General features: G+C 60.2%; 1 protein-coding gene across 3 annotated transcripts; it reads left to right on the top strand.

Moving 5' to 3' along the window:
• The first annotated feature begins 343 nt into the window (after positions 1–343).
• On the top strand, positions 344–8498 carry LOC141976533 (cytochrome P450 2G1-like). 3 transcript variants are annotated; one of them, XM_074937538.1, is made up of 9 exons: positions 344–523; positions 979–1141; positions 2073–2222; positions 3400–3518; positions 3984–4202; positions 5180–5321; positions 6121–6308; positions 6859–7000; positions 7673–8498. In XM_074937538.1, exons 1-9 carry the CDS (start codon positions 344–346, stop codon positions 7852–7854), a joined length of 1485 nt encoding a protein of 494 aa, XP_074793639.1. In that variant the 3' UTR covers positions 7855–8498. The 3 variants fall into 3 exon arrangements, with proteins under 3 accessions (XP_074793639.1, XP_074793638.1, XP_074793640.1); XM_074937537.1 differs by having other exon boundaries at positions 3400–3560; positions 4026–4202; XM_074937539.1 differs by having other exon boundaries at positions 344–530; positions 1054–1056; positions 3400–3560; positions 4026–4202.
• The last annotated feature ends 398 nt before the right edge of the window (positions 8499–8896 follow it).

Raw genomic sequence — 8896 nt, 5'->3', positions numbered from 1 at the left:
CCAGAACAGACCCCAGAGCAGGCCGCGGGCTGGCCACTAGTCCACGCTGCCTCTCCGCCGCCCCGCCCGTGCCTGGTGCTGTACAAATACAGACCCTGCCGTCCTTTGGATACTCTGCCGAGTGCATTGCAGCCAAGCGTGTTAAAAGCACAAGAGAGATTCTCACGCAATCCTAACAGCCTCCACCCAAGCCGATTAGTGCCCTGGCACTTCTGAAACCAAACCCTGTTTACCTGGTAGAGTTTCAGGATGCCAAGAATGGCACCGTCTCCCCTTACCGAGCAGCCTGCATATAACAGCTAAGTCGGCGCTGTCTCTTGGCCATTCACCGGCTGTGCTGGCCATGGAGCTCGGCGGAGCCGTGACCATATTCCTGGCTATCTGCCTCTCCTGTCTGGTTCTCCTTTCGGCCTGGAAGAAAATGCACCAGGGGGGGAAGCTGCCCCCAGGGCCGACCCCTCTGCCCTTCCTCGGCAACTTGCTGCAGCTGAAGACCAACGAGACCTTCAAGTCGTTCATGGCTGTAAGTCGTGCCCCATGGAGCCTCGGCGTAGGGCTCTGGTGGGATGGGGTGTGGGGCTGACCTCGGTCACCGCGGGGGATAGGCAAAGGGGCACCCACTAATCTATCCAGCCCTCCCCCCCGCCCCATTTCTTGGTTCTCCACGACCGGCCGTACGAAGAGGCTGCGTGCCACCCCCAGCACGTCGGAGCGGAGGGGTCTCGCACGGCGGGGTTTGTGCGCTCCCTTTGCACTGGTGTACATGGCCGCTCAAGAATCAGGGTCCCGTGGGGATCTGGTCTAAACAGGTGCAAATCCGGAGCCGTGCCACTGAATGCAATGACCCAGCCTCACTCTCTTGACTTCAGCGGAGCGCGGCGGTTACGCCGGCTCCGGATCCGGCCCCTCGCCTCTGCCGCCCTGAGAGTGCACCAGCCCAGGCGCTCTCACGGCCGCTCCGCTCTGATTTCTGTGCAGCTGCGGGACAAGTACGGCCCGGTGTTCACGGTGCACCTGGGCCCGCGGCGGGTGGTGGTGCTGTGCGGGCACGAGGCGGTGAAGGAGGCCCTGGTGGATCAGGCCGAGGACTTCAGCGGCAGAGGGGCGCTGGCGTCCATCGACCGGAATTTCAATGGTTTCGGTGAGCTGCGGAGCCGGGCTCTGCGCCTTTGCGCCGTGGGCGGCGTCTTGTGTTAGCGGGGGGCTGCTGATACCGGGCTCGGCAGTCGGCTGGGAGACGTGGGGGTCAATCAGCAGAGGGCGCTGTCCCCTGGCAGGCAGGGCTGGCCCCATGGGGGCGCTAGGGGGGTGCAGTGCTGCAGGGAGCAGGGCGGGGGCAGCAGGGGGCGCTGTGCCCTGGCAGGCAGGGCTGGCCCCATGGGGGCGCTAGGGGGGTGCAGTGCTGCAGGGAGCAGGGCGGGGGCAGCAGGGGGCGCTGTGCCCTGGCAGGCAGGGCTGGCCCCATGGGGGCGCTGGGGGTGCAGTGCTGCAGGGAGCAGGGTGGGGCAGCAGGGGGCGCTGTGCCCTGGCAGGCAGGGCTGGCCTCATGGGGGTGCTGGGGGCGCAGTGCCTCAGGGAGCAGGTTGGGGCAGCAGGGGGCGCTGTCCCCTGGCAGGCAGGGCTGGCCCCATGGGGGCGCTGGGGGTGCAGTGCTGCAGGGAGCAGGTTGGGGGGCTCAGCAGAGGGCACTGTCCCCTGGCAGGCAGGGCTGGCCCCATGGGGGTGCTAGGGGGCGCTGTGCCACAGAGAGCAGGGTGGGGGCAGCTGGGGGCGCTGTCCCCTGGCAGGCAGGGCTGGCCCCATGGGGGTGCTAGGGGGGTGCAGTGCTGCAGGGAGCAGGGCGGGGGCAACAGGGGGCGCTGTCCCCTGGCAGGCAGGGCTGGCCCCATGGGGACGCTGGGGGGCGCAGTGCCGTGGGGAGCAGGGCGGGGCAGCAGGGGGCGCTGTCCCCTGGCAGGCAGGGCTGGCCCCATGGGGACGCTGGGGGCGCAGTGCCGCGGGGAGCGGGATGGGGGGCTGAGCAGGGGGCGTTCTCAGGGCTGACTCCCATGGCTCTCTCCCGCCGTCCCCAGGGGTGGCTTTGGCCAACGGGGAGCGGTGGCGGCAGCTGCGCCGGTTCTCCCTCGCCATCCTGAGGAACTTCGGCATGGGGAAGCGGTCCATCGAGGAGCGGATCCAGGAGGAGGCCCAGTTCCTGCTGGAGGAGTTCCGGAAAACCAGAGGTCTGCGGGTTTGCGGCCCTCCCTGGCTCGTAGCACCCGAGGCCAGGGCCGGGGGGCGGCTTTACACCCGCCTTATCAGCCACCCTTTCTCCTGGTCTCGGTATTTGTAGGGCTGATGTCGCCATGACAACCGAGCACCTCCCGGGTACTCACCCTCCCGTGGGCAGGACGATTCTCCCCATTTTGCAGAAGGGGAAACCGAGGCACAGAGCGAGAGGAAGGGACTCATCCGGTCGCACAGGAGTGGCAGGGGGAGCATCCTTCCCAGGTGACCTTGGATGAGGTGCTGTGCCTCAGTTTCCCCCGCTGTAAAATGGGTTTGATAGCAGTACCTTGTCTTGGGGGCAGTGGGGGGAGGTTAGGGAGACAAGATGGGGGAGGTGCCATCTTTTATTGACCCAGCTTCTGCGGACACAGAGCTCTGCCTTGGGGTGGGCGGGGTTGTGACTGTTGCAGATTGAAGAGCGTGAGGTGATCAGATGCCAGGATAAGACGGAGGCCCATACAAATACCTTTGGATTGCGAAATAGGTGGGGTAGACCGCAGCTCCCCTCATTCCCCCAGCCCGCGCCTGTCCCACAAGACCCCCCCTTTGCGAGGCCCCGCGAGCAAACGAGACTCACTCCTTTGCAGCCGGGCTGTACTGCAAATTGGCTGTATTTTACGAACTACCAGCAAATCAGTAGGTAGCCAAGGGGCAGTGCTGCCTAGTGGCCTGGACATGGGTCTGGGAGCCTGGAATACAAGGCTTCTACTCCCGCCTCTGCCCCTTGTTGCTGTGTCGCTCCCTCCCCTGCTTTGTGCCTCAACTTCTCTGAGGATGGGAAGACTCGCTAATCAACTGGCACAATGCTTTTGCTAGAATTCAAGGGGCATCCCACGCCGTCAGCGCTGGGTGTCCCGTGGAATCAGCATCTCAGTGTGTGTGTGTGTGTGTGTTTGTGTGTGTGTGTGTAATATTAAAGTTTCTAGAAGCTTGAAAATGTGACCCAGCTATAAACAATGCTGTGATTTCTGCCTGAGTCTGCAGAGAGCCTGAAAGGATTGCTCCAAGAGGTGTGAGTTGCCCCCTAACCCTTGCTGCCTCCATCCCAAGAAGGGGCGGGGTCACAGGAAGTGGGGGGGGGTCAATCGCAGTAGACCACCGTGGTGAGGGAAAGTCTTTTGTCTGGGGCAGGTTTGCCCTTTGACCCGATCTTCTTCCTGAGCCGCACGGTCTCCAACGTCATCAGCGCCGTCGTCTTCGGGAGCCGCTTCGACTACGAGGACGAGACGTTTCTGTCCCTGCTGCGCATGGTCAACGAAAGCTTTGTAGAGATGAGCACGCCCTGGGCCCAGGTACCGCCGGCGACGGGTCTGGGCAAAGAACTCCCCCCCGCGGCCAAGGACGTACCGATGGATGGGGGGGACTCATGGCACCCAGGCTGGCAGCCTTTCGAAAAGACACAGACGTCACGGACCAGGGGCCGGGCTCCGGGAGGGGTGGGGGGTTGGTCTCAGTTGTGCAGGAAGTCAGACGATGCGCCCGTCTGATCCCTGAAACCGCAGAGCAGCTGTTGGAAAGCCACAGAGGATGCACCCTCCCCTTTCAAGGCCACGGGGGCGTGGGAGCAGCCAGCCCTGTTCGGGGAGGGGCGGGAGGCCCGGCTGCAGACATGATCTGTGTTGGGAAGTTGAGGCAAGGCAGGGGCTGGTCTGGGTGGGGCTGGTTACTCCCCCCCCCCGACGTGGTTCTGCTGAGGGGGGCTTGGCTGCAGCCAGCGCTGCGGGCGATCGGTGAACCCGGCTTCTGCCCCCGTGCAGCTCTACGACATGTACTCCTGCGTCATGCAGTACCTGCCTGGGCGCCACCACCGCATCTACCACCTCATCGAGGACCTCAAGGCCTTCATCGCCCAGCGGGTGACCATCAACCAGGCCTCGCTCGAGCCCAGCGCCCCGCGGGACTTCATTGACTGCTTCCTCATCCAGATGGAAAAGGTACCGGCTCGGGGGGCTCGTAAACCGTCTGGCTTGGGAGGGGCAGGGGCTTTCTCTTTGGTCTGTGTTTGTACCGCACCTGGCAACCTGTCTGGGACTGGGGCAGTGCTACCGTAATCCACCTAATAGCAATAAGGACGTACAGCACCTGACACCATGATGTCCTGGTCTGGGACTGGGGTGGTGCTACTGTAATACACCTAATAGCAGTAAAACATACAGCACCTGGCACCATGGGGGCCTTCTCCGTGACTGGGTTCCTTGGTGCTGCAGTCAAGCAGATAATAATAAACACTGCCAATAACACAGGGAGCTTGTGGCCCTGGGCAGGGACTCAGGAGATGGGTTCAAATCCCAGCTCAGCCACAGGCTCCCTGCGTGAGTCTCTGCCTCTCTGTGGGCCTCAGCAGACCCAGCTGTCGTCTGGGGCTCCTGCTCCTTCCTCTGGCTAGCCAGACTGAGCTCTGGGGGGCAGGGAGCCTCTCTCGTGCTGTGTCTGTGCAGGGCCCTGTGCTATGGGGCCCTGCTGGAGGTGCTTCTCTGGTACCATAACAGCAGAGCATAGATGCCAGGCAGTGTTCCCTAGCAGATAGCGCGCAGGATACCTAGGTTCAAGTCCCGGCTCTCCCGTGGGTAAGTCTGTGCCTCAGTTTCCCCGTTTGTAAAATGGGGCTGATGACGCCTACCGCCTTCGTAAAGCCCTCGGAGAGCTCTAAAAGCGAGCTCTGGTTATTCCATAACACTCAAAAAGGCTCGTTCAGTAGCAGGCTGGCTCTGAGGTGACCCGATGCCCCAGCCCGCTCTCTGCCGACCCCCGGGAAGCGTTCCACAGACCCGCCAGCCCACCCCGGCTCCTTGTCATGACGCGTCTCTGGTGGGCTGCCGCAGTGTCCATGTCAGGAGGCAGTGCGCAGGTATCCGATAGACCCCTGCAGGGATGGTTATCCACCGCCCCTTCCTGTGTCCGGCTCCCCCAGGAAAAGCAAAACCCCAACAGCGAATTCAACACCAAGAACTTGGTGCTCACCACGCTCAACTTGTTCTTCGCTGGCACGGAGACCGTCAGCTCCACCCTGAGATACGGGTTCCTGCTCCTCATGAAACACCCGGGCGTCCAAGGTAAAGGAAGGACAAGGCTGGATTGTTTAGTGAGTGGGACGCGAGCTTCCATGGTAAGAAATTGGGGGCTACCTAGAGCTTTTGTGATTGGCTGCACCAGCCGCGACAGCAGCAGGGATGGATCCCAGGTGCTTCTGCCCAGGGCCCTCTCACTTGATAAAGAGAATCTCCATTAACTGCAGTGTAGGGGCTCTGGCACATAGTTAGGCAGTTCATTCCCACCCTTCTGAGGGCAGCGGCGTTTAGACCCCCTAAGGTGCGTCTAATGAGGCCCTTGGTGGGTTCTCTCCATGTAGAACTGAACCCTAGACCTCCTCTCTGAAAGCTGCCTCTGCTAAAGGACCAGCCGCTCGACGGGTTAGTGTGGGTCACACGCCCCCGTTCCAGCCGGCGTTGGGATTCCTGAGCCCTTTGCAATGGGATTCCAGTGACTGCCAGCGCCCGACCTGTGGACATGGCCGATCAGCCCGCAGGTCGGGGCTCCGTCAACCAGAGTCGGCTGCTGCCACCCCAAATACACCCCCCTGACCCGCACCCAGCTAGCCCCACCGAAATCTGCAACCGCTGCTCTGTGCTGCCCCAGAATTTCTGTTGGTGGCAACAGGTGGCCGCTCCCTCCCCGGCGCTCGGCTCTTACTCTAAACTGTTACTTGCTTCAGCAGCCAGCCCCACAGGTCAGCCCCACCACACAGCGGGGTTGGTGGGGCTCTAGTGCCGTGAGCCCCTGCCGCTCTCCCACGTGGCCTGGGGGCTGTGGTGCCCACGCGGCTCCCGCAGAGCTGTGCCCGCCTCTCCACAGAAAAGGTGCACCAGGAAATTGACCACGTCATCGGCCGGGACCGCGTTCCCGCCAGCGAGGACCGGATGAAGATGCCCTACACAGACGCGGTGATCCACGAGATCCAGAGGGTGACGGATATCGTGCCCATGGGGGTGCCGCACACCGTGATCCGGGACACCCAGTTCCGGGGGTACACCCTCCCCAAGGTGCGGGGCCGGGGGGGCAAACGGGCAGATTTGAAATCGCGAAACCTCCCGGGTTTAGGGGTTGCTTTTGCAAAGGGAAAGGTGGTTTGGGGCTGAGCCCCGTTTGTCCGAACCGCCCCAGATGTTCGTAGGGGATAGAAAGTTACAGTGGGTGCAAACATCCGTCCCCCTTTCTGGCGACATAAACTTCCTCCAAGAACGGCATGACAGGAATAAACAGCCCTACGGAGGAAGGGGCCAACTGCCCCAACCGTCAGCCGTGGGCCAAGCTTTTACAGAACCCTCCAGTCTCGCCAAAGGAGGTGTGGGTATGTATCCCACCGCTCACACCACTGTGACGATTACAGAGACGCAGGACACCAGGGTCAGGGGAATCCCAGACTGTCTTTATTTCCCATTGACAGAGATAAAATGATCTGCCCCGTCGTGATCCCTGGAATAGCGGCTCTCCTGGGCACTCTAGGGATATCTCCTGTGGGTGAGTGGAAGGTTGAGGTTAGAAGAGATACAGGTGTATTTAATTCTTGCCCCCTCTTCTCCATTTCCCCAGGGCACTGACGTGTTCCCCTTACTGGGCTCTGTCCTACGGGACGCGAAATACTTCAGCAACCCAGAAGAATTCAACCCGGGGCATTTCCTGGATGAGAACGGCCGTTTTAAGAAGAACAAGGCTTTCGTGCCGTTCTCCTCAGGTACCAAACCTGCCTCCTGGCCTTTAATGCTCGCCCGTTGCTCTCTGGAGCTTGTCGCCCTGGGGCTGGGCTGAGGAGCATCCCGTGGCCTTCCTTACCAGAGGGGAGCCACAGGCCCTCTCTCTCTGACCAGCCCTAGCAAAGCAGCGGTTCCACCACAAAGTCTGACCTAGTAACTCCGGTCTATGGTCCACACGTAGCTGTGTGGACCCATCCATAAGGACTGGAATAACATTCAGGAGACCTAGGTTCTATTCCCGATTCTTCAAGGTGTGAGGTCTACTGGTTAGACTGGGAGTCTGGACTCTTGGGTTCTACCCCAGCTCAGAGAGGGGAGTGGGGTCTGGTGGTTAGAGCAGGCAAGGCTGGGAGCCAGGACTCCTGAGTTCTCTCCCCGGCTCTGGAAGGGGAGTGGGGTTTAGTTGTTCGAGCAGGGAGGGCTGGGAGCCAGGACTCCTGGGTTCTATCCTTGGCTCTGGGAAGGGAGTGGGGCCTGGTGGTTAGAGCAGGGTGGGGAGGGCCAGGAGTCAGGATTCATGGGTTCCATTTCCAGCTGTGCCACCGCCCTTGGGCAAATCCCCTTCCCTGCTCCATGCCTCAGTTTCCCCACCTTGGCATGTGGGGGAGAAGCACACTATCCATCCAGCCCCCCCTATGTCTGTGTATTCCCAGGGAAGCGTGTGTGCCTGGGAGAGGCCATGGCCCGCATGGAGCTCTTCCTGTACTTCACCACGATCCTGCAGAGCTTCTCGCTGAAACCCCTCCTGCCCCCAGAGGACATCGACATCAGCCGGAAAGTGAGTGGGTTCGGGAACGTGCCCCCCACGTACGAGATGTGCCTGGTCCCTCGCTGAAGAACCTGAGCGACCAAGTGGGGAGGCCGTGGGGGAGGATAGCAAGCAGTTGCCGAGCCTTGTAGGAACTAGAGGGAAGATCGCCGCACCCTGCATTACTTAATCTTCAGTCCTGGGCAGATCTGTCAGAAGCTCAGAGCAATTCAGCTTAGCAGCCATCTAGGGGTAGGGGGGCTTCGAAGGGCATTTCTTCACAGCACAAAAACTGGGGTGGTCTTTAGAGGGTTCCACTGAGACTAGATTCCTAGGTAGGAAAGCTAGAGAATCCCCCCCGTGGTTCCCGCACCCAGCCCATATCTTGTGGTTTAGCTAGAGCGCAGGAAGAGACACCCAATTGCAAAGTAAAGTCTCCAAGCCGTGAAGAATCGACCATGTGGGGTAGGCTGATGGGAAGCCGGGTTTGATGATACCCTGCTTGCCATTTTTGTCCAGCTGGAGTCCCCAGCTACCACCTTGGGGGCTGAACTGATGTGACTGGATGGCCCCGTGGGTGGGTTATTCCATGGGGTTTGAAGGCAGGGTCTGTGGGCCTAAAAGCAAGACCCTCTAAGGTGTGAATGCAGAAGGAGACTCAGATCCACAGGCTATTAACTTGCTTCATGTTAGCCATTCAGGGGTGCAATTTCTCTAGTGTAGACTGGAGCCGGCCAAAGTATGGGGACACAATTTCGCTGGAAATTTTGGAGCCATTTCAATTTCTCAAGGTTGGAAACAGACCATTGTTCTTCCCCCCCCAACCCTAAAATTATTAGAGACATTTAAATATTTTTTGCCAACATTTTTCACTTTCTTTTTTTTCATTGGCTTCTCTGTCAGTCTGATCTTTTCCCTCTTTTTCTTCACCTGAAAAAAAGTCAAATGACGGGAGGGAAGGGGCACAAAGACAGAAGGCAAAAATGACAAAGGATATTTTAGGTAGAAGTTTACCAACATAATTCAAAAAGGGATCATTTTCAGTACAGCTTTGACCCACCCTGGTGCAAAGGAGAGTCCAGTTTCTTCTTTCCATTGCCTCTGACTGCCCGTGGCAGACTCCCATCCC

This window comes from Natator depressus, chromosome 23 (genome assembly GCF_965152275.1).
Source record: "Natator depressus isolate rNatDep1 chromosome 23, rNatDep2.hap1, whole genome shotgun sequence".
NCBI classification, from domain to species: Eukaryota; Metazoa; Chordata; order Testudines; family Cheloniidae; genus Natator; species Natator depressus.
This window is presented reverse-complemented; position numbering and strand designations above follow the sequence as displayed.

What these genes read in the sequence shown, in the direction of transcription:
- LOC141976533 (XM_074937538.1), top strand. Translation starts at nt 344, where the DNA reads ATGGAGCTCGGCGGAGCCGTGACCATATTCCTGGCTATCTGCCTCTCC. An exon ending in GGAGTTCCGGAAAACCAGAG is followed by an intron (nt 2,223 to 3,399) that starts GTCTGCGGGTTT and finishes TGTCTGGGGCAG; the next exon opens with GTTTGCCCTTTGACCCGATC. An exon ending in GGGGGTACACCCTCCCCAAG is followed by an intron (nt 6,309 to 6,858) that starts GTGCGGGGCCGG and finishes CCATTTCCCCAG; the next exon opens with GGCACTGACGTGTTCCCCTT.